General features: G+C 38.9%; 2 protein-coding genes across 10 annotated transcripts in view; both read right to left on the reverse strand.

The window, feature by feature from the left end:
* RABGAP1L (RAB GTPase activating protein 1 like) overlaps positions 1-25064 on the reverse strand; it is a 262694-nt gene that overhangs the window by 153138 nt on the left and 84492 nt on the right. The gene's annotated exons all lie outside the window — the stretch shown is intronic.
* Positions 5966-23443, reverse strand: GPR52 (G protein-coupled receptor 52). 3 transcript variants are annotated; one of them, XM_037404179.1, is made up of 2 exons: positions 21532-23443; positions 5966-18588 (listed from the first exon to the last, which is right to left on the reverse strand). In XM_037404179.1, exon 2 carries the CDS (start codon positions 16760-16762, stop codon positions 15677-15679), a length of 1086 nt encoding a protein of 361 aa, XP_037260076.1. In that variant the 5' UTR covers positions 16763-18588; positions 21532-23443; the 3' UTR covers positions 5966-15676. The 3 variants fall into 3 exon arrangements, with proteins under 3 accessions (XP_037260076.1, XP_037260075.1, XP_037260074.1); XM_037404178.1 differs by lacking the exon at positions 21532-23443 and adding an exon at positions 18669-18807; XM_037404177.1 differs by lacking the exon at positions 21532-23443 and adding an exon at positions 18665-18807.

Below are 25064 nucleotides of genomic sequence, written 5' to 3' on the forward strand. Positions count from 1 at the left end.
CTGAAATGCAGCCCAGCCAGATCAAGCTCTCCAGTAAGCATGCAATGGATGCTACCCACCGTGAAAGCAATGGAAAACACAGACTGCAGCAAGTCATTGTTTCATTTGATGACATTTCTCCACACACTGCCCTTACCTCTCATCCATGTCTTTTACCCAATTAAAAACTCCCTTTCGGAGCACAGCTCTGAATTTTTTAAATATGCTTTGATCAACAAAAACTTACTTGATTTGCAACTGCTCTCTGTTTAGTATTAATTGTTCATGCCCTGGAGACTTCCATTTCCCAATTTAAACTAAAAAAAAGTAATATAAAATGTGCTATTTGACACCAGTATTGTAACTCTAATCCATATTCAGAAAGGTAACTTAACTTTTCTGTTCCCTTCTGATCTCAACCAAATTCTAAACAAGCACCAGATATGAAAAGCAAGGTGACAGTATCCTTATATGTATGTGTGAGGTGCTTCCCTCATCAGTCAGGGGCAGCCACCTAAACACAGCTTTGAAAAGAATTCAAACTGTCCAGTTGTCCTAAGTCCCCTCTTAGAACAGCTCTTCCTCTTCTCCAGTCACACTGCTTCCAACTACGATGCTCTCGGTACAACGCAGAGCACTGCTTGTTAGAAAAGCCTGGAGGCACCTGACAAACTACATGGAAAAGAGAGAAGTGGGAGAAGATAGGACTGACCAAACAAATGAAATTAATAATATATAAATGAATGAAAAATAGGAGGAATGGAAACAATCCATTATGTTGACGGACCCATTAAACTCAACTCATAATAGCATTTCCGTCCGTGGTATAACCCGGAGTTCCAGTAAGACAACTCAACAATCAGAAACAAAGATGATCTAGGCTAAATATCTGTAATCCTTAACTTGGCTAAAAAACCCCATCATGTAATATGGTTAGAAGAAAATGATCACATTTGAAATCTCAGTACATTTACAGACTATCTGTGGAGATGAATTATTTTTTTCAGTAACAAATCCACAGTTGTCGAGTTACTTGACTAGGATGTGGGGTTGGCTCAGCAAACCCGAAAAATCAAAGTAGTGTTTTACGAATGTAACTTTAAATCCCCAGGATTCCAAGCACCATTCTATCTCTTTCTATTACACCGCAAAAAAGATCACAATATGCAAAGCTCTAAAAGCCACGAGATACAATTTTTGCCTCAAAAAGTCCTACCTATTCTTGATTATTTATTGCCTTTCTAAAAGCCATTTGAGAATGACCTTTAAATTTAAAGACCTTACCCTGTGGGTGTCTACCATATAATAGTGAGGTCTGGAAGTCAGAGCAAATGACAAAGGAGCACTGATTTGTGTTCCATCCAGAACACCACAGCTCCCTCTAACAACTTCCCAGAGTAGGTATGATGTTTTGAAACTTAAGGAAAGATCGCAAGTAGAGATCTGAATTAGATGTGGACACAGCACATTAGAAACAGAGAGGAGTGAGGTTAATGATCCGCCAGGAAAAGGCAACCTCAGAGAGACCAAGCGAAACAAGGACGATCAAAAAGTGCAAGATTAGTGAGAAGCCATCTAATCAGCTCTTGGTCGTATCTTAGTAACTTGGGGGGGTTGTTTTGTTTTAAACAGAACTATTACAGGATAGAGAATTTATACCTGGTGTCAGGACTGAAATAACATTAAATTTAGGTAACATAACCAGAACATAAATGTAGAGACTGAGAATGCACTGGAACAGATCAAATTTGGACCATCAGGTATTTTTTAAAATAAAAAATGATGTGTTACCACAATAAAAAGTAGCTGTTTAAAACCATACCCCCCCCCCCCCCCCCAAAAAAAAAAAAAAAGGGAATAGAAAAATGGTTCTTGCTTTTCTAAATAATCTTCCTCTTCACAGGTCTAACAAAATTATTTTCCATAGAAAAAAAAATAATTAAAAGCATAGAAATCAAACCTAGTAAAGGTAAGAACAGCTGTCTAAGGCTCTTCTCTTTTCTTTCACATTCAGTCCTCCTGAGAGCAATAAATTAACTAATCAGAAGTGTAAAAAACCAATACTCCAGAAGCCAATATTTGATAACAACACAAGAAGAAACACCGTCGAAAACAAGGCATAAGGTTTGAAGGCAAAATCTTCTCACAACACCTAAAATCTACACCTTTCCAAAACTTCCCACACTGACTGGAGGAAATTAATGCTTTGCAGTATCACACGCATTAAGATAAATCATGTCACTGAATGCATCATTGTCAAACGGCTTCGTTTGGTTATGTTTCATTCGGTTTGCTTCAAGGTTTCTGCAACATTTACTGGATTAGTTCCAAGTCCGATCTGGAGCCCGTCCCATACACCCAGATGGTATCGCTACGTGTGACAGGGTGGGGAGGAAGGACGTCCTCCTTCAACCTCAGCTGAGAAGCAGCTCAGATTTTATGTAAGCCCAACAATAACCCTTTTTTTGTTTGTTTTCTTCAACCACACAAAAAAAATTGCGACAGAATTACAGTGCCTTCAGGCCAATTCTCTGATCCAGGGAGAGCATTAAGGCCTATTTACAATCGCTATCACAGCGCCAAAATACATTTGGGCCATAACATGTAGTTTCTGCCTTGCTGGTTCAAATTCAGTGTATGTGCTCAAATGCACCAGTGTTCTCCAAGGGAATGCAACTCATAAACATATGTAGCCTAAAAAATTCATGACTTCAGGTATTAATTTTGTGAGTTCTGGATGAGTTTTAGATTTGAAATCTTTAAAACCAGCACTGCAGAACATCAAGTCAAAAAGACCTCAGAATGGATCCATGCCTTGTCCTATACATTATTTTGTCACCTGTGAATCATCTAACTAATAATGAAATGAGTGTGAATTGAAAGTTGCCCGTTTTATAGCCTATAACTTTATATTTGATCAAGATCCAAGTCTTCTAAAACAAGAGACCAAAATAAAAATGAAAAGAAAGAAAAAAAAATATCTTACCCACTGTTGACAGTGGGCTTACAATCAAGCTGGTTATCAAAACTACTGATCTTAAGAGAATTAGGCAACTGAGTCTAAATGTAATGTGAGTGTTACACTTTTCTAAGTATTAACGCTAGAATTATTAAAGACATGTATTTTTATTAGGGTTCAGAGCCAAGATTTTTCTACCAGTCTTCTGAACCACTCCTAAGAGGTTGTAATGGTTACCAACACAGGATACAAATCCACTGGCACAAAATACTAAATTCTAAATCTAACTGTGAATTCATGGAAGTCCAAGAAAAATGAAACCTAAATATAACACAACGTATGCTGATATTGCCCTAATTTTGAAAGAAAATGGTTAATGAGAAAGCAGGTCAACACAAACACAGAGATGCTGTTGCAACGAACCAGAAAGAACTGAAGAGACTGAGCTGAGATAAACCATTTTGTCCAGTTATAACAGCACAAGACATAACATGAACTTGATTTATATGCATGAGATTGTCTTGTCTTGTTGTGGAAAATAATAGTGGCATGAATAAACTGAAGTGTGACCAAGAACCTTCTGTTAGGCAGAAAGTTCTCACAGGATGAAAACAGGCTTTTTGTAGCAGTAGTCAAGGAAGCATGTTACACATCTAACAGAAGTTCTACACAACAGTAAACAATTATATAACAACCTTTTTTAAGATTACAGTCACACTTAAGTAAAAAAGTCTTTTTTTTTCATTAAAAAAACAACAAACAAAAAATGAAAAACAAAAATCGCACACTCCCTACAGCATTTGAAATTTCAATTCTAATTTTGAACGTTCAACTATTCCACCAGACAAACTGGATAGTAACAGATGACAGCAACAAAAAATACTTAACATTGATTCAGTCTTTACCTTTAATCTAGTCATGGCGTACTTTAATGCCTTTTATGTTCACATGGTCGTAACTCACATCAAGGAAAAATGGCCAATATGCTGTTACATTAAAAAAATAAGAGCAATGCAACCATGGGAAGGGGAGGGCTCAACAAAGAAACTATAAAAAAATTTAGCCAAATTCTTTGGAGTTCAGATACAGAAGTTCTAAAATAATATCCTAGAGTTATACTTTTTAAACTGTCATGTGTTTACCACAACAATCTATATTTAGTTTTTCAATAATGTGAAATAATATGGTATAATATTCTTACAACTAGCATCTTTACATATGTGCAAAAATAACACTATGTTTCAATCCAGCCTGTCAATGTGCTTATTTAGAGGACAGGAGGAAAACATGAAATGCAATATAGCAAACCAGAGCTATGCATCCTCTCCCTTTTGTCTTTCATGGTCTTCAGCAGTATTTCTTAAACAGAGACACAAAACGCGCTTTTTTGAACATATGTTAACATATTGCCTTCAGTTCAGCACACAAACACAGATGCACACTTGTTTCACGCGAGACTTCTGTTCTCATTAGTAATGCTGCTGCTGCTGCATTCCCTGCTACTGTAATGGAGACACTCATGAGTTATATTAAGTACTTGCTGAAAAACCTGAAGTTTAGGGCCTTCCATGTCACTGCGAGGCTGAATACAGAAAACTAAGCCAAACTTCCTTAAAATTCCATGATTCCCCTATAGTCAATGGGAATTCTGCTTCCAGCTGGGATGAAGGGTTGGACCAAAATGTGCGTAATTAATAATACTGACAAGCTACTGCATTGAAAAGCGGCAAAAATGCTTCCTGATTAAATTATTGGCAAATTTTGATGACTTCTAGACTGCAAACATTGTTATGAAGCACATTAGAAATGCCTGCCAGTGACTACACCTTCATTTTTCGATATTTTAAATTACCAGTAACAAGAATGTTTCCAATAAGATAACAGAAAAAGAAACCCAAACCGACAGTATAAACTAAACATCCACCTAAAATTTCAAGTTTTTCTTTACAAGCACATTGTTTTTCAAATAATAATTATTGTATAAGGAAGAAAAATTCAAGTGCCAATTGTCTTGCTGCTTTCTGCAAGTTCACTTACATTCTATTATAAGAAAATGAACAAGACATAGTCATGAAAATAATTTAGACATTGACATCCAAAGCTACAATTTTGCCTGACATTTTCCCAACTTTTCCATGAACAAGAGGAAGAAGACTCAAGCTAGCCTGAATATGCAGCAGTGCATGGAACTGCAACACCACAAAAGATTTGAGCATAGAGAATCGAATGTACCTTAAAAAAAATCACATTTTAGTAACATAACTATTGACACTGGTTTTAAAAGAAAACAAGAAAATGTCATTAGGGGCAAACTAGTGTTAACTGATCTAATTGCAAAATGACAGGAGTAGGATGGAACTTCTTTCCTCTATAAGAAAAAAAACCTAATGCGAATATATAGTTTTGGAGATACACTGACAGAGCAAACCACAGTCTGTTTCCAACTTTATAAATATATCAGCCCCAGTTATATGGATATAGAGTTTGAATTCTGGTTTTATTTCTCAATGGGTAACACATTAGTTCACAAAATAGGTAACATGCTGACGATTATAAGCGGAACGACACAGCCATACTCAATCCTCATCATGGCTCATTAAGATACTTGCTTTGTTCACTGTGGAACTTTGTTGTTAGCTTCGCTGTCAACTGTGGTGAGTGCAGAAATACTTGAGAAAATACCAGTTTACCATACATACTCTATGTCATCAGCCACAATAGGCTGTCAAGGAAATTTTCTCAACGATTCAGTCCCTCCTTGAATACAACATTGCAGTCTCTCTGCACTGTTAGTGATCTCCTTATCTTTTATCCTGTTGGTATGATAGCACAGATTTTCTAACAGTGTGATAAAGTAGAGGTCTTGTTGGACCTCTGCTGAGCCAGCTGCAGCTTGGGAGGGGTACCTGGCTTAGCCACATGCAAGGCAGGCACTCCTGCTTTTGCAGCATCACTTTTTATTTTAAAAAATCACGGTATTTAGATAGGATTAAGAAGCCTTTTTTGTTGTGGACTGCCTATAATAATAGCCTGACTCTTAACTACTATAATTATTGCAAAAAAAGTGAAATTTATCCCCTAAATCTTGATTTACAGAACTAGCAATATAGTTCCCTTCACGACTGCTTTGTTGGTGCTTTTCCAGAAGGTATTTTGCCTCAGGAGCAAGAAGAGGTGGGGACAGCTGATCCTGCTGACGCTTCTACTCTCACAGCCACCTTCCACACACAAAGATGCACAGCCACAGATGTTCATTTTTCACTCACAAATTTATTCAGAACAAAACAGCTGAAGTAAATTGTGTGTTCTTAGTTCCTGACAGACCAAACATGAAAAGAAATACCCAGAGTTAGCGTATGAAAAGTAATAAAGATGTAACAACAGAACAGAGCAGGAAGGTAGGAGCAGACACTTGAGGTTGGCCCTTAGTTCCTCTAGTACCAACACTGTCTGCAGTGGCAACTAGGAGCAGATGCCTAAGGACAAGCGTAAGAACAGGGGACACATACTGTGACGATTCCCCCATCACGGTCTGCCAGCCACTGGTAATCTGCAGCACGTGGACTCCCAAACCAGAAGCATGAGGACAGCATTTAATACACTATTCCTCCCTGAATGTCTCTGAGTATGTAACCCATGTCAGCTTTTGACATCCAGAGTGTCTGTTGCGAATGTATTCCACAAGTCACTGGACACTGCTGATTTTCATAGTGCTACCTTCATTTAATTTGTTTTTACACTGGAACAGAAAACGATGAGTAATCGCACCCAGTTCTCCCCCATGACATTCATGACCTTGCAGACTTGTCAGTCCCCTGCACCTTAATCCTTTCCTTTCTAGGCTGAAAAATCTTAACAGAGATTTTTTAATTCTCCCTAGGAAAGGCTCTTTTGTCACTCCCCAGAACTCGCTCCAGCTGTGCTACCATGGACCAATTACACCCAGCATCCAAGGTCCAGGCACGCTAAAGTGATGGCAGTGATGATTTCTAATAGTTATCTTTATTATTTTTATCATTAGTAATATCTCAATACTTTTTGGTAAGCCATGGCTCATTAAACTATGATTTTCATAAGGCAACTTACAGTAACTCAAAATCCTCTTCCTGACAGGAAACAGATACAATTCTTTTTGTTATTGTATGAAAACTAAGAGGTGCTTTTCTTCAGAATCAATATTTATATTTAATCCCTCTAATTTCACCTGCCACTTGAAATCCAAATTTTTCCCAAAATAAATTATCAACAGGCATTTCTCACATATATCACATTTCAAATCTCTTTTTTCCAAATGTAAACACTTTTTGTCTTGCTATAAACTTATTTTTAAACAAAATCAACACCATTATTACAAAAGCACTTTGCTATAATTTTTATTTTTAAAATACAGACATTTTAATATGCAGTGAATTTAATAAAGTAAGATTATCATTGAAGCACAATTGTATCAATGACCAACCATCACAGGCGTACTTTTCCCCAAAAAAGCTTCTCAAGCCAGGATAAACCAGAAGAAAGGAGCTGCAAATGCACAGGGATAATACAGACAAAACTTCCAGTGGCACTTAGGCAAGAACCCTCTTACGCCGCGCCACCAGAATCAAAGGAAATACAATCAAAGAGATAAAAGTATCTCCAGAAATTCCATCCAGAACACTGATTCACCACCAAAACAGAGTGTCTTTAGTTAGCAACATTTACAAATAAAATCAGTGGCAATTTCAGCCCAACAGAAGAGGTTGGAGAACTTGTCATCTGTTGATGAGGCTTGCTGCCAAGATACCTGAAATCTAGTAAACAAGGTACAGCAACAGCTTCTTTTAGATACAATGAAATGCAGTATAGATTTAAGACTAGATGTTCCCTTGTAGGACATGATCTTTCTAGTACTCTCATAAAAGTTTTTACATGAGTCAAGTGAAAAAACATGTCTACATAACAGCAAAACTGAATTTCAAATTCAAATTTGAAACTGAACTTTAAAAAAACCAAAAGCCAGAGATCAAGTAAAGCACACCCAGCAAAGGAAAATAATTAATTGGTTGCGAGTTCCCAAGGTAAGAGATCACAGAAAATATGGTCTCCGAAAGTCCTGAGTTGAAAAATAAAAAACCTTAAAAATAATTTAATTATGATAGCATGTAGTTGTATTTATTAGACTGCTTCCTTTTCTATACATCATCTTCATAAGCCAACACAAGATACTGCCTGGACAATATTAAGTAGCCAGTATTACAGAGAAAGTAGTTTTGGATAAAGGTCCTTCATTTACAGCCTGTGTTTGCTGTTCCAGCTTTGGTAATTTTAGTACATGCTTAGCACTTATCCAACTCTAGCCACAGAGTGGTCCCCAAAGCCCTTAAAATGAAGGAAAAGCTGCCACTGAAACCTTGCCATCATATGACTGTTTACATCCCTTATATATGTATAGTTGCATTAAAACTCACTATAAAAATTGTAGTGTCCAAAATCTACCCGATTATAATAAAATTCCCTTATGAAGATCCCATTCCCCTATTGAGGGCATAGAGGAAGAACAGAACTAATGTGTTCTTGACCTAATAACAATTCATTACTCATACAGATTTTTTTTTTTTTAATTACAATAAATTCCCTTACCATTAAAAACCCTAATAAACAAAGCTCTGCAACCTTGTTGAGGCAGTTTAAGGCATCATTGCCTTAAGCTGTCTATGCCTCCCCTTCTTTGGAGGATTAACTCCATGTAGTAAAAGTACAAGCAGAGGACATGCACGCTCATCAGCTGTGCCAGCTGCCGTACAGCCCTACCCACTGCTGCTAAAAAGCTGCCAGACCAACCTGAAACACCAAGGGAAGAGGAGGGGAGGCATGTTTCATTCTGCTGCTGGAATGGTAACAATTCAAACCACCACGAGTTTACTCAGTGAACATGAATCAGAGGTTTCAATGGCATGTTGGATGGAGAGAGACCTACACAAATCTTGCCAGGGAACAGGAAAGTATACATATTCCAAAGCGACACAAGTGTTTTGTATTTAGCAATCCCCATTTAAGCACACATGTGAACACCAAGATAGAGTAACAGAATGGCATTAAGGTAAACTACTGAAATAAGTAAAAAAAGGTCACTTGCTCTCAAGCATTTGGCCCTCCAAAGCCACAACCCCACCTGGGCTCATCTGATGTAATAATTTCTGTAATACAATAGATAAGAAGCAGTCCATCTGAGGAATAGTCAGCTCTTCTGCCTCAATACACAGGTCCTGTATTTGCTTCCTCACCACAAAACAGCTAATGAGAACCTGTATGCTATTATCACTTAATAAATGCCAAAAACCTGTGGGTTCAGCAAGTGTCTTTCATAGGTCAGAACAAATTTGCCTGATCATGGAAAGAATCATTTGTCCATTTACAAATCCAAATTTAGATGTCACACAAGTAGAACTTTTAAATAATACATGCACAAGCATAAATAACACTAGAGAGATCATGAAAGGACTAGAAACTCTAACCTGGTACAAGTATTTGAAGACTTCCCTACCCAAAGCGTACGAAATTCAAAGCGGTACATGTGCCACAAGTAACATACTTAGTTCTTTCCCATGAACGCTCCATTGTACTTTCCCTAACCACTACTCAGTTTCTCATTTAAATATTTCATAAAATTTAATTCTTCCATGATAAAACAATTTGTGCTTATTCAAATATCTTATAGAAGAAGGGGAAAAACAAAGACAACAAGCATTACCTATTTCATTTAAAGAAAATAAAGAAACAAAAGGCAGTGCTGTCAGGATGCAGAAATGCCCTCCCATGATTAACACTGTCATCTCGTGAGCTTCCCCTTCTCAAAATCTTGGTGTTTTGTCACTTCTTTTAATACTGCTGGTTGCCAAATTTAGATTGAGGAGCTTTGAGGCAGGGACGAATACCCCATATAAAAAGTGAAACTCTTTTCCCCGGTAATCATTCTATTTACAAAGTTTCACTTTGATCCGAATCACCTTTTCTTTGTTCAGACGACTCACGCGGTGATTAAAACGAAAGCCTTCGGCATTGCTGTCACATTCTTCTCCAGGGGGTTAAGTTTGACCGCAGTCAGCATAAGACTGTGATAAAATCCCAAAGAACTCCAGGCACTTTTACTGCCCGAAATTGGTTTTCCTAGCCTCCTGTCAGCGCAGCTGAAAGCACTAAGGTTTCCTTATACTCATCCTACCTTTCACAGTACTTGGACAAAGGAAAAGTCCACAGAAATTATGGATGTTAAAGCGAGGGGGTTTTTAGTATTTTCCCGAGGCTGCGCTGGGGCACAGAGCCATTAACAGCTTCTTCTCCATTCACATACTGTTCCTTTAGCACTTAAAGCTCATGGACCTCAGAGGATTTTCATAATACCAGATTGAGAAAGGAGTAATTTCATTTAAGAATGACTAGAAAAATCTGTGAGTAGGAAACTACTCTTAAATATCCTTCCAAATCGCTTTCACCCCACTAATCTGCAATAATTTGTTAACAACTAAAAATGCTTAATGGCTGCAGAGATCTATGTATAAATTCAGTATATGCTTAAAAAAAAATTTAAGTATGTCTATGTTAAAAAGGCGGAGGGTGGGTCAGCAGAAATCAGATTTTACCTGAACTTTGTATTTGGTTTAGCAAAAAAAACCGTAACCTTTGGAAAATACTACCTTTAAGCAACGTTCCAGGCAATGCTGCAAATACCAGGAAAACACTACCTCAGTGATGGATTTCTAGAAAGGCCCAAAAATTAATCGGCATCAAGTTAACAAAATGTTTGGTTTTGCTATTCAAATGATATACGTAAAAAATGTTTAATCAAAAAAACCGCAACAAAATAAATCTAGCTCAGCTGTTTAGAAGAACAATGCACCACTCCATCCATAAAACAGCCTAAAGAGAGACAGCAGTAACAGGGGGCAGGGATGAAGTCCAAGGCATAAAGTTATCCTTTTGGTGACAGTGACAATAAAACTGAAAGGTCTGCAAATCAGCTGATCCTGGAGGATGGCTGGGGAGGCCACTGCCACCTTCACTGACATTCTTCCCCCCCAGTGCTGCTGGCCTTCCCAACCTTTGGCACTGCTCCTGGCAAAGCCAGCGCCAGGACCAGCATGTTGCCAGGCACGTGGCAAACGAGCTTCAGGTCTGATAAAGCAACATTCCCACCACGAGCAGCAGCTTGGGTTGAGAGACACAGATCCTCAGCATTCAAACACCAACATTAAAAAACAAGCAAACAAAAATCTTACAAATTGATATATCTGTTTGGCTACAACTGCAGTATGGAAAGATAAAAGAGATTCCTGTTGAGAACCAACTGTGAGATGGTCTTACAACTGATGCATTTCCCATCAACTCGATATCCTGTTGCAACTATCTTTTGTTTATAGTCTAACTTAATTTTTCATACACAATATAATATAGCTAATGAAATAACTAATCATTACATTGATACATTTTTCTCAATCCTCAATTTCTAATATTGACTGGTAAGTTATTTTACCTTAAAATGGTCATGTTATTATTTTTGCTGAGTGTGAAAACTAAGCGTGCTTATGGATATTCGGTCATCAAACACTAATTAAAAATAATCATAAAAACAATATAAAGGCTATTTTTAAAAAGTCCTCATTAACTCTTATCTATGAAAGGTGGCTCAATAAAGCAAAACACTGCAAACTTTTCAGTAGAGGAAGCACAAAGATTCTGCACAAAACCAAACCTAGCTTGATACCTCACGCTTTACCAAGTACAATTACAAAACAGATTCTTAAGCAGAAACAGGGCAGGTGGGGGGCGGAATATCTTACTATTAGACAATAAGTAAACTTTACAAAGACGGCATTGTACTTTTCATTACTACAGTTTTCCTTCCCTTTAAAGAACAGTTATGTTAAGGAGAAATTCACAGAAAATAAGGAAGCACACAGAATTTGGTTATGAAAAAATTACTTTCCTGGTAGTGCTTTTGCTGCCATTACACAGGTTTTTTACTTTTTCCTTAGGCTGAAGATATGAGGTTCCAAAAACAGTAAGGCAATCAACCTTGACATAGCCTCTGTTACAGTACAAGCGCAAGTATTCAAAAGAAATGTAATGGCACAACATAACCTACCAGACAAAGGAGCTCTTTATATATAGTTGTTGTTGTTTTGCTAACCTATTAGGTATATCTCTTCACTTTACGCTTTTTATTTAATATTTAGCATAATCTTATCACTACCTTTTTTTTTTTTTAAAGAACCTAAAGTTTTAGCAACTCCTTCAATATATCTGTATATGAAGAGATTTTATTATTAACTGTATTATCAACAATGATTTTTTCACATTGATTTCTTTAGTTAGTGTCTGGTCACCTACTTACAAGGTATTTCATAAATCATAAAGATCTTTAGACACATGAAAATGGGATATGTAGTCCAGATGCCAGCTTTAAAAGTCTCATTCGTTAATCAGATTTTCATACAAGAACATGAGACTTTATGTAATGACAGAATGAAAATCAGAAATGACATACTGGGTGACTGGAATTTCTATTGGAGATTTTAATCCATTAAACATTCAGTCATAATTTTGGAAGATAATTTAGCACCAGCTGGAATCCTCAGACAGCATCAGTAAAACAATAACAAACCTCCCTGAAACAAAATTTTAAATCACGAGTTTAGAAAACACTTTCAAAAAAAATGAAACACTCTTACTAAATTTAAAAATTCATGTGACTGACCACCAGGTCAGATCCTGTCGTCTGGGAAACAGCAAGAAGAAATGCAGTATTTAACTCTGCTGAGGATGTTTAATTTGACAGATTCCAGGACAGCAGGAGACACAGATTTACAGAGAATAGGCTGAAATGGGACTTTACAGGAACTGAAATTCAGGGTCCAGACAAGCAAATTAGCATTCTTGCACCAACAATGCTAAGCCAATGCTTAAGAAACAAAACAAGAAACAAAACAAAAAAAAGGACAAAGAACCTAGGATATGATGGCAGGGTATTGGATTTCTACTATGTTCTCTCCCTCCAACGACAGCCTGAGGAAAAGGGAAATCTTCAGTTCTGCCTGACAACTCCACAAGCTCAACACAATGGTAGAGAGAAACATATTGCTAACTCTGCCCTTTAGGGCAAGAAGCCAGTGGGCTGGCGAGTAAACTTTGTGCTGCAGCCTCTGAAGCAGCTCTCCTTCTGACCTACCGTGTGCAGGCAATAAAGCTTCAAGGTGCTGGACATCAGCTCCGTTTGCTGAGGTTATATAAGCAAGGTTCAACTAAGGCACTACCAATACAAATGAGTTAGCCTGTGTAATTCTACGTATTTGTAATTACAGTACCATACTAACAATGCATCTACTGCCTCCAGGCTGTGTTTAATAAAACATTAGTTCAACTTCAAGCATCTTCTAGAATTCAAATTCACAAATTCAAGAATTTTCTTGAATTTCAGGAGGTCCCATAGAAACTTGTTAGCAGGAATGCCAACAAAACCCAGAAGCAGTGAGCAGCCAGCTCTGGAGCACAGATATAAAACTACTTCATTGGTATGAAACCAGCCCTGTGAGTTGGGAGAAATGAGATAGTTCATTGCTCCTTGTCTAAGTCTTGCACGCTGAGGACCTACTAAGCAGGAAACAATGACAAAATAGTGACAAAACGAAATGAATCCAAGTCATGTCTGTAAGAAGAGACGGTGTTACGCAACCTTACAGAGCAGCAGTCAGCCGAAAAGAGCCTTCTGAAATAAACAGCAACTTTTCAAAAGAAGGCAGCAGCCACATTCCTGTAGACATGGAGCATTACAAGATACGTGCAAAGAATACTGCTCAGTTTTCCATATCTATCGGGGCTAATTGTCAGCAACAGCTCAGCTTAGCTAGAGGAATGTTTCAAGTCATATTTCAATCTGCTTTAAAGACTGTACAGTGCTAGAAACCAGTATATAAACGTTTAAGATGGCCAGTAAGCAGCTTTGAGGTTTGGATTTTAAATCGTTCGCTCTTGAGTCCTAACCCAAAAGAACTTTCACAGAGAACAGAGCATAACATCAGGGAACTAACGCCAAAGTTGGTTTTGATAAACATAATACTACTTTATTCCATTGTTTTAACTTTCTTACAGGTTTAAAAAACATACAGGGGTTCAGAACCACCTCAACAGAACAAAGAATACATAATTAAAGGAGATCTATAGTCAAACCACAAGTGTCCAAGCGTGGTTAGCTTCCGTTACAAAAAGTAATCGGCATGATCTTTACATATGCATTTTGGTGAAAGAAGGACTGATAGTGCAGTGTTACAAGGCACCAATAACCAATAATTGGGCCTTTTTTAAAAGCCAATAACCATCTAAGAAACTTACATTTGGTTCAAAATAGTAATTTAAATATTTTATTGATTGGCATGCATCTGAACCCCTGGCAATTTACTACATAAACCTAATGTGCACCCTTGCAAAATAAAAAAAGATTTCATCAGTGGACCTGAAAATCAGTTCAGTACAAAAGGAAATACTGAAGCTCTTTGCCTGCATTTAATACTAAACTGTCTTGTTCACCTCCTCCAAGAACACTTGTCTAACAAACAGCACAGAAGTATTTCTCTTAAAGCAAGTGTAATTTTTTTAATCCTGTAGCATTGACCTATTCCATGTGCTATGAAAATATTAGGCACAGACCACGATTTACGTTTTCTCTAAAAAAAATACAGTTATGTGCAAGCTAGGTTCACACAACGGATTGACAGCTACAACAGTAAGCTATTTAGACCTCCCAAAGATAAGGGTTGGTTAGTTTTAATTTTCTAAGCAGTGAGGCACACTGCTGTGCGCGATTATCATATTTGCATTAGGATTATCTGTGTAGCCAATAAAGGAAAAGCTTCAGTACACCCTAAAGGACACTACATCGATACTGTGTGCTAATTTAACAGGATCAAGAGAATGAGAGAGTGAAGAAGTCATTGTATGTGGGCAGCTGCAGTCACTCAGCCAGCCAGGAAGGGCTATTGCTTTCTGCAGGAAGAACGGTGTGAAACTCAGTTTACCTCGTAGGTGCCCTCAGACTAAACCACTTGGACATGATGGGATCTAGGGATGCATAGCATGGAAAAAAAAAGGGGAAATGAGAGGCAGAGCTCCCATGAAAGTTGTACCAAAATGTGCCGTTTTATCCAAAAGCGTCATGCCCAGTGTAAGTTTTATGCATTGCAAATTGTTTGTACAACTGAAAATTGTACAAGATGTGAGCAGAGACAGAGCTGACTGTTAATCTGCAATATCTACTATAGTCCTCAGGTATATAATTTACGGATAGCCACTTACTTTGTTGTTGATTGTTTCCTCTTAAATATATTTAAATTCAGAAGGCTACAGTATATTCCGACACAAAGATAGTAAGACAACTTTTCTACAAGGGGAAAAATGTAAGGTAGTAACTAACTTATTTATTTTATGAGGAACCACCTCTGATGTGGTAGTTATTTCATGCCCTTTGGAAGATTTTTAGTTCTGACTTTCTTCAGCGTCTCTGTTGAATTGCTCTCCTCACAATTTCACAAGAGCTATATTCAAGTTCAGTGACCCCTCTTACAGCAGCCTTTGCCTTTTCCACAATCACTTTTAAACTCACTCTAACATCATAGCAAGCTATTCAGGTAAACATTTCTCTTCTGGCAAGCTTCCAGATACAGCAAATACTATCGAAACTCCGCGTTTGATTACGTGAGCCAGTTTTCTTTAAATGGAGCAGGAATTAGCCCGTTTTCTCGGTTTAGGGTCCCGTGCATCCCTGTCTTTTAAACACATACAAGATGAACATATTGTCTCTGACAGTCTCCGCAGTCCCAGCCTGAAAACACTGTTGGAGAGGCTATATATCACACAGTTGCAGAAACTATTGCTTATAGCAAGCCATGTCGTTAAGAAGGAAAGTGCTGGGTTTTCCAGCACCCTAGAGCTCTCCAGCAGAAAGTATATGATATAAGGGAGCCACAGCATGTAGAACACACTGGTTATCCGAAACAAAACCATGGCATAGCGGCGATCAGGGCTGTGCCCAGTCTCCCCAGCAGCATCCACTTCGTGGCTAGGAAATCGAGCTCTCCGATCATTTATCTCTTTGGTGTGCTGCCGGCAAATTTTAAAGATGTGGAAATACGTGAAACATATGACAAAGGCAGCAGGAGCATATAGTAAGCACACGATAAAGCCAGTAAAATAGGCATTAGTTAGCCAGGAGGTAGCACACCATTCAAAAATATCTCCATGGTAACCAGGTTTTCCCCAACCAAAAAAGGAAGGCAAGAAGATCAGACAAGAGTATATCCAGATCAAGATGATGCAGATTCTCAAGCGACAAGGTGTGACCAGTTGATTATAGGAGAGAGGCTTTGTTATAGCGAGATAGCGATCCACACTGATGCAAGCAAGACATGCCATAGATACGCTTTTTAGCACAGAGATGATATATCCAAAAACTTGACAAGTCAAGGACTCGTGGACACCTGTCGAGTAGTGGAGCAGTGACAAAGTAGGAACCAAGCAGCTAACTCCAACAAAAAGATCAGCATAGGCCATGGTCTGAATAAAATAGCTGGTGGTATAATGATGCAGAAGTGGAGCACAGTGAAAAACAAATATCACAGTTAAGTTACCCGCAATAATTAAAAATGTTAGCAAGACAATAACAACTGTCTCAAGGATACAGATGTCAACTGCATTGTAGTGACCAAATCCAAGAGGGCAGGAGAGATGCTCAGATACGTTCATAACACTACTGCTCATATTCAGAGTCCTCCATTCAATCCATCGGGACTGGTTCATGTTTTGTGATTAGGGAACACTGCAATCTGAGCCTTAGTGAGCAGATGACCTGCTTAACAGCAGCTAAACTCTGCTTCAGCGTCTCACGAGCTCTCTTTGTAGACACTGCCAGTGCTTACATTTGAGAGGATTACAGTCCCATAGCTGTTGATGCCGCCTCAGCATCAGTGCATCACCTCTGGCACACCTTAGCTTTAAGGAAAGAAAGAAAGAAAAAAAAAAAACAAAACAAAAAAACAAAAGCCAGAAAGAGAAAGGCCACTGATCAGCTCCTCCAGTGCTCTCGACCAATCTTTAGCAAACACAAGGCACTTCTAAAACAAACAGATACTGTGAAATAACGGAAATAAAAACTGACAAAAGAGACACATTCATTTCCCAGGACATAGGGGGGGGGGGGAATCTCTGACTGCTTATTTTCCTGAGAAAGTCATTTACTTTGGATGAGTGAGGGGTGAGGGGGAGGAAGGGAAGGAGGAACCTCCATACAGCTCAGGTTTCCTGGACCAGCAGCAGTTACTGGAGATAATCTTTTTAATGTCTCAATTTAAATCACAGACTGACTGGAGAGTAAAGGAGAAAGTTCATCATCTAATACTGTCTTTTCTGGCTCCACGCAGGAGATGGTACTCCGTCTTATCCATGCTATTCATTGGAAAGGTAAGGAAAACATTTTTGTCAAGGTTAATTCCAATAGACTCACCACTGTTTGGGTATGAATAATGAATTTTATTTGGAGGGAGACGGGTGGGGGACAAGGCAGATTTGTCCTCTGACTCCCAAGAAAGAAAATACATCTCACGTACAATGAGGAAGATTGTGTCTATTCATTTAAAAATGAAAATAATTTAAGAATAGAATTTGGAGACTTATGTCAATATTCACAATTCCTTCAAGCAGTTATAGTCCATTACAATTATTAATGCCAGAAGCATAACTCAAGGTCCCCACAGACAAAATAAATTCTCTTGAATTTAATTTCAGCAATGGTAATTTAAAATAACCATCTTTGGAAACTCTGCCATATCTGCTACAGTGGATTGGTACCCAGGAGTTCACAGGTATATCCATGATATTGCTCACCTCTGTAGCAACACCTGAATCATTTCACAAACCCCCATACAACGAGAACAGAAACTTCCATCTGCATTCTGCTGTGAAGCTAACGAAATGCTGATTTGACTAGAAAAGCTGCCATTGTTTACTAATCCATTATTCTGTTATTCAGCTTCATCTTCTTAGTGTTGTAGGGTTTCTATATTTATTAGATGATTGGCATAATAAAGACCTGCTTTAAAAAAAAAATGTTCTTCTAATTGCAGGACATTACCTTGTTCATTTCATTCACAGTTACGGAGAAAGCAAACGCTAAAAGCAAGCATCTCCTCTGTTCAGTTTTAAGGAAATACTTCATTAGTTCAGGAATCATTAGGCAGGTAATTAATTGTATACAATCTTGTTTTTTGAAAGGCCCCTAAAATGTTAAAACCATCTTTAATCCTAGAGTTCCTGAGACTAGAAGACTGGCAGTGGAAATTAATGAATCCACACGAAATGATCTCCAAGGTCATTCAGATATTAATGCTGGCATTTGCTTTAAGTCTCTTTAAAGTACCAGAATCTCTCTGATGTTTTTGATAGTCCTTGCTGTGTCTTCAGGAAGAATTTCAGATACTAGGAAAGAAAAATTTTCAATTCAGTTGCAGCAGTTTGAGGGAAAGCATTCTTTTTGGAGTTAATTTCCTGTCGTGCATCGCCACGCTGTACAGAAAGTCCTTCTGATTTTATAACATCCCAGAATATTTCCGGCTATTCATTCCCTTCGTCTATAAGCAACAGAGCACGTATATAATTAGTACTTTCTCTAATTCTTTGTTAAAGCAATATAGCAATTTTTCTCACCTACACGCATCCTTATCAGCCGCTTTGACGAACTGCTTGACAGGGGAGTCCTAGTTACTGTGGTGCGGCTGGAGCGTCTGTCGCTATTCCTTCTCTCCTTCCCCCTGGAATGATTCTTGCACCTGAGTCCGCCGCCGCTGCTCCTCCTCCTCCTCCCGCCCGCCCCCCCCCCCCCCCCCCCCCCCCCCGCCGCCGGGCGCTGCAGCCGAGCCGGGCGCTGGAAAGGTGACAGCCGGCCCCGGCCCCGGCGCGCAGCCAATGGCCGCGCCGCGCCGCTGTCACTAGGTAACGGCGCGCGGCCCGGCCCGGCCCGGCGGCGCCCCCCGCAGCGCGGCGGGGGCTCGGCCCCGCTCCGCTCGGCCCCGCCGCCGCCCGCCGGGCAGGTGCTCGCCCCGGCAGCCCCGGCGCGGGCCACACCGCGCCAGCATGCCGAGGGCGTGCGGCCCCGGCCCGGCCAACTCGTCCTTCAGAGCGAGCGATCATTTCATCTATAGGTGGAAATACAGCATTTCAGAAACCGCCATCACCGTCTACCTAAAAATGTTCTGCAAAAGTTACTCTCGGGTTACCGATTTCGCACGCAGCTTTTATACGGTGCCTGCAAATGTTGAGCTGGGTAAAATACTTGCTACAGTCTAACACACGTTTGTCTTGTCTTACTTGAACGACAAAATCACAGTCCCCTAAAAATTAATTATTTTTATACTTCAGGCAGATTATTTTAAAACTCGTCTGCAAGCGGTTTCAACACTGTGCGAGTTTTTAATTGCCTCAACCGGCTGCAAACATGGGTTTAAATACAAATACTTGTGAATAACACATTCTTCCCCACAGCACAGACTTTTTAACCCAATTAACTAATCTTGCTATCCACGCAAATGGATGCTGCTACTCCCTCATTAAGGACTCAAACTTCTGTTTACTTCTGCTGCCTAGAAATAAAAACCAGCAACAGAAGTACAATCATCAAAGTTATCGTACACAGACACTCCATACGTCCTCTGACACAGAAACAACAAATTTAGATACCAACATACCAACCACGAAACAGTATTTTGGGCTATAGATCAGGAAGAGACACATGTCAAGAACGGGATCGAAGGCTTTAACAAACTAAGTCATTAGAAACTACAGTCATATAAATTCTTTTAGTTCCGAGGCAAACCACAGGCAAAATTTTAATAAGCTGCTCCCAGGTTAACATCTTGTATTTCGAGTATAGCCTGGAGCAAATATTCAAGACTGAATGACAAGTCTGTAGAAATGTGAAGCAAGAGAAAATGCAGCAGTGGAAAAGTGGTTTGCAATAACGGCGTGTGATCATTCCAAATTCTTCCATCGAAAGATTTAAAAAAAAAAAAAAGAAAAAACCAACAAAAATTAAAATCACTCCGATACCTCAGAACTGTAAATGGCTGCAACAACAGATTTAATGACTAAATTTAGTCCCTGAGCACAGCTTTAAGCCATAGCTCTCCATACCACAGGCAGAACAATAGGAAGCAATTTTTATTCCTCCTCTTCCCACTCCTCCTGTGGGGGAGGAGGAGGAGAACAAACAACGGTGTGCACAGGCATGGCAGCAACCAGTACTTCATTCTCCCTCTCTGCCCTCACCTGTTTTGGGGTTGGCACCGGAGACATAAAGGGCCAAAATGTCTTAAAATGGACGTTAGAAAGCCTGACTGACATGTTAAGAGAAGCAAAGGTAAAGCCTAAAATGAAGTGGACCGCAGTAACTACGTGCTCGGTGCATCCTGCTCAATACGGATTTACATACTGGTAACTACTAAAGTTTCCAAATGTTACAGCGACCGTTGAGTCACCCTGCTCACGGGTCAGATCCAGCCGACGTACAAAACCCCAGTGCCTGTTACTGTGTGCACAGAACACCGAACTCTGATAGCAAGCGCTCGTGTCAGCCAAATATTTCAGGTCTTGCAGGAGAAACCCGGATACTGCTAAGCAGGTACGAGACAACAGAAAAATCAATGGCAACCTCTGCTGGTTGGTTTTCAATGCAGGTAAAATGCTTCCCTTTCATCAATTGTAACTAAAGGGACAAAGTAATTCAAAAGTGAGGAAGTATCATTTCATTTAAAAAAAAAAAAAAAAAAAAGTCACACTGCAAGCTGCCAGTGGCTTTATCACCTCAGTTATTCCCAGAGCCCAACTCCTGGTGGCATTTTCTAAGCAGCAGCAGTGCAAACTGGAACTGACTGACTGCGCTAACTTGTACTGTGGTTTACGTATATTTGGAGACAAGTGAAAATTAAAGCAGAAGTCAGCTAGTCCTGACAAAACGATGCAATTACAGACAGCCTTTTACAAGAGGCAGCAACACTGAAAAGCTATATGGAAAAAGTTTTCTAGGTGTACATTGGAGACACAGTAGGGACTCTGGCATGGTTTTAAACAAAATGTGCTTCAGGATTATTTTTTTTTTATTGGCATGTAAAGGAAAGGAAGTGAGAATGAGTAAACAGTTATATTGGAAGAATTTAATGGCTGTCACCAAGGCAGTATTTTACATGGTACAGAAATTCTGCAGTTGGTTACGTCCAGCAGAAGGACTGTGCTGTTCTTCAAGCTGAATAGAAGGAGCAATTCCACACCTTCTTTATAAATTACATCAGCTAGAAACAACAGAAGTTACCATCCAAACTAGAAGACTCGCACCATCTGATCCTGCTGAAAACAGAGGAGATGTGGTAGGAGCTCGAGCTTTGTGTACAAGAAGAAAGCCTGTTAAAGCAGTGGTGATGTGTGTGATCCTGTAAGGAAACGAGGTAAAGCTTCTCCGACAGAAAAAGTCCATACAGAGGTAGATTTAGAAGCTTCAAGCAAGGAAACAATCTATTACTCACTTCTATTCAGAAGGGAAGAGCAATATTTGTCTTCTAAATCTTTTTTTGTAAAGCAACAGGACTGATAGAAGCAATTCCTGCAACACACAAAGCAGCATCTCAGTCGCACCACTCATTTCTAGTTTGAAGTCTTTCAGGACTCTCTTTGTTAAAATATTGAATGGTCAGCTGGATTAAATGGACAACAATGATTTCTGTAAAATCTTTTAAAAAGATATTGATTAGAGCAGGGAGATGCAGCTGAGAGTACAGGATGAGGAACATAACAGATATTTACTTAGATGCAGACCTGAATTACAATGTTGATATACATACCAGCTCCTTATCTTCTTTTCTTCTGCCTGACTCCCCATCCCCCCCCCTTTTTTTTTGAAGTATTATTTTGTTTTATCCACTTTCTCCTCAGCCTATAGAACAAAGGTGTTTCTTCAGTTTGCTTTATTTTTATCTTAACTACCTTTGGCATTTACATGTCCACCGCCTCGTATGAACACCCTGGGTTTGTTTCTAATGCCTCCAGAAAAATTCTGTTCTAAAAAGCTTGCAGCTTGTAGTGCAGTTTAAAGAGACGGAGTAATAAGAAAAATCAGTAGTTGCCTTAATTTTGTGTTTGTGTGTACATGGTTGGGTTTTTTTTACATCAGACCGGTGTTTGAAGTTACTCTCTGAAGTCATACTGGTGCTATATTTAAGGCAGAAATCAGTTTTATTTGTTATTTGGAATATAAAGCCTCTTCCCAAAATCCACCCACTAAAGCTGTCTATTTTCAGAACTGCCATGAAAAGCTCTAGCTTACACAGAATACACAGAAATATTTACCTGAGTACAGGCATATAATATCAGATATAAGAGGTATACACGTATAATACTCTCCCCCCCCTGCTTTGAAACAATCTTCAACTTCTTAAACACTTCATGTTGGAAGGCACCTCTGGATATCAGCTGGTCCCAACACCCTGCTCAAAACAGGGCCAACTTTAAAGTCAGGTCCAACACCAAATTTAGGCCAGGTTGCACTGGGTCCTATATCCAAGCTGAGTCATGAAAATCTCCCAAGGATGGAGTTTTCACAGCTTGCATGGGTCCCCCACCTTTGACCTCTCCCACTGTGACTCCCAGTACCGACTCAGAATTTTTCTTGTTGCAACTTCTCTTCATCCTCATCCAGACTAAACACACTTGGGCCAGTGGTGAAAACCCAACAGTGTCAGTTCTCAAGGAAACTACAGTATCTTGTAGAAAGTTTAAACCCATGAAATATTTCTTCACCTGATAGTCTCATTTCTCGGTTTTGCTACCACAGATAATTTTCCTTTCCTTCTCCCTCCCACCCCATGATCATAAAGAACGCCATAAAACATTTAACAATGCTATGGCCCACATACCCCTGTGACTGCAAAAAAGATCAAGTGATAGGAGTTACACAGCTATGTTTTTGAAATGCAAATGCCCTTGTGGAGCACCTACCTCACTGTTAGAGGAAAACCTTATCCCAAAGCCTGCATAAGCCTTTTCCACATTAGAGGCAAAACTGAATTTGATGGCAGCAACCCAGTAGGTTCTATAAGGTGGGGAAGAAGGAAGTGGCTGGTATAATTTGGAGTGGAGGGTGGAGGGAGTTCAGGTAAGAGGCTGGAAGGGGATAGTAGCTTTCTAAAAGGTCAAGTTCTGTGAGGGATGTGGAAGGGAGCTAATGATCCCTTTTTCTCTTAATACTACTCCAGCAGGCTCTGCTTCAGCCTACCCCTCTGCTGGACTCGCAGCCCCAGTCCTCTTCTAATACTGTTTCTAATAAGGCAAATATTAGCCAGTATCATCTACATGTTTAGTAATTAGCATGCTGTGATGCAGAACAAGAAACTGGCAAAAACCAATTTTTTTCGTGTGTTGTGGTGGATTGGTAGAGAAAGATGGGCATTCACATTTGCAAGTTTATTGTGCAGTCTTTTCATGCTGTTATCTAACAATTACATTACACAATTCTGAAGTTTGAAACTTTTAAATTACCCACGAACATTATTCATGTATTTAATAAATATTAAGCAAGTTGTCAGAGCAAATTGCTACAATCTCCCTTTAAACATTCCTACCTGTGATCTCACGGATTAGATAGTTACTCTTCTGAATTTTACATTAAAGAACATTTTTCTTCAGGAGGAGCTTCCCTCAAGATTATATTGATGTTCCTAAGACAAATGGAATTCACTTTACAAACTCAATTCGGAACGACAAATACCACCAAACTTCCGTGCCTCTAATCAACTGAAAGAAAGCACTGTGCAATAAACTATCAAGAAGTGAATTTACTTCAGGGAAATGCTGTGAAGTCTAATGAATGGTGACAATTAGCATTTTTCAGGAATTAAACATAGTATTTGCTTTACACAGCAATTAAGCTATGAAAGGGTGCTATTTACTAACTGACTACATATGATAAGAAATGCGCCAAAATGAATGAAAATGGACGTTGGAAAAACAAGAAAAATGTCTCACGATAGTATGAAAAGCAAAAATTAAACATGTGCCCTCTGAGAGTTTCATGTACCTGCCACTAAAACTAATCCCCCTACTCCTAAACTAGCAGTAGTTAAAAAAAAAAAAAAAAAAAGGAGAAAAAAAAAGAAAAAAGTAAAGTATACTAGCAAAAGAGAGGCTTACTACCTACCACTGCTCCAGGTATCCCAACAGAGGGCTGTTACTTGCATTGCTTTTCCTTTAGCTCCTGCTTTTGATTATGTGACTGATGTTTAGTGAGTGATTTGTAAAAGCACACGGAAAGTCTAAAACATGCATTTTTTTCAGAATTGTCCCTCTGCATTTCAAGTGCCACAACAAACCCATGTCCTATCCATGCAGCTGTCCTAACATAAAACATAGCCTCTATGCATTAGTACATTAGAGTGAACGGAAATGAACTAGCTATTAATTACACTGCTTTCAAGAGATGATTAGAATTTTAACCTATTAAATCACAGGACAAAAGACAGCAATTAAGAGACTGTAAATGAAGAAACAGTGAAATGTAGAGAATAATCTGAACAGTGCAGGTAGCATTACCCTTTTTCCTGTGGGAATCATTTCTCATATTTTAAATTAACGCTTCAAAGATTATTTTAATACAGCATTCATTTAAACTTTTTAGAGTCATGTTTTGACATAGTTGTGTTTTTACTAATGCTTTTGTCTATGTCAAGCCAGGAATTACATTCCATAAATATTGGTATTCTAAAAGCATATCACAACTGGGCAACAAGACAGTGTATGTTCAGAAGGATTCCAGCTGACTTGGCAGAAGCATAAGCTCAGTCAGTACTAGTAGTAATTCCATTTCAGCCGAGCTAGAATAAGAGATTTTAAGGCTATTAAAAAAAAAAAAAATCCCAAACACTGTGACCACCTACTTTGATTTTTCACATACTGCAACCCAAAGAGTTCTCTTAACTACAGCATGACCTTTTAAAAGGCAGCCCGTTTTGAATTAATGAGGTCAAATGATGAATAATTTATTGTAGCCTTGACTAGGAAGCCAATT

The sequence above is a fragment of the Falco rusticolus genome, chromosome 11 (assembly GCF_015220075.1).
Source record: "Falco rusticolus isolate bFalRus1 chromosome 11, bFalRus1.pri, whole genome shotgun sequence".
NCBI lineage: Eukaryota > Metazoa > Chordata > Aves > Falconiformes > Falconidae > Falco > Falco rusticolus.

Bases quoted from the DNA above. Each gene is read 5' to 3' on its own strand.
- GPR52 (XM_037404179.1), bottom strand. From the start codon at position 16,762: ATGAACCAGTCCCGATGGATTGAATGGAGGACTCTGAATATGAGCAGT.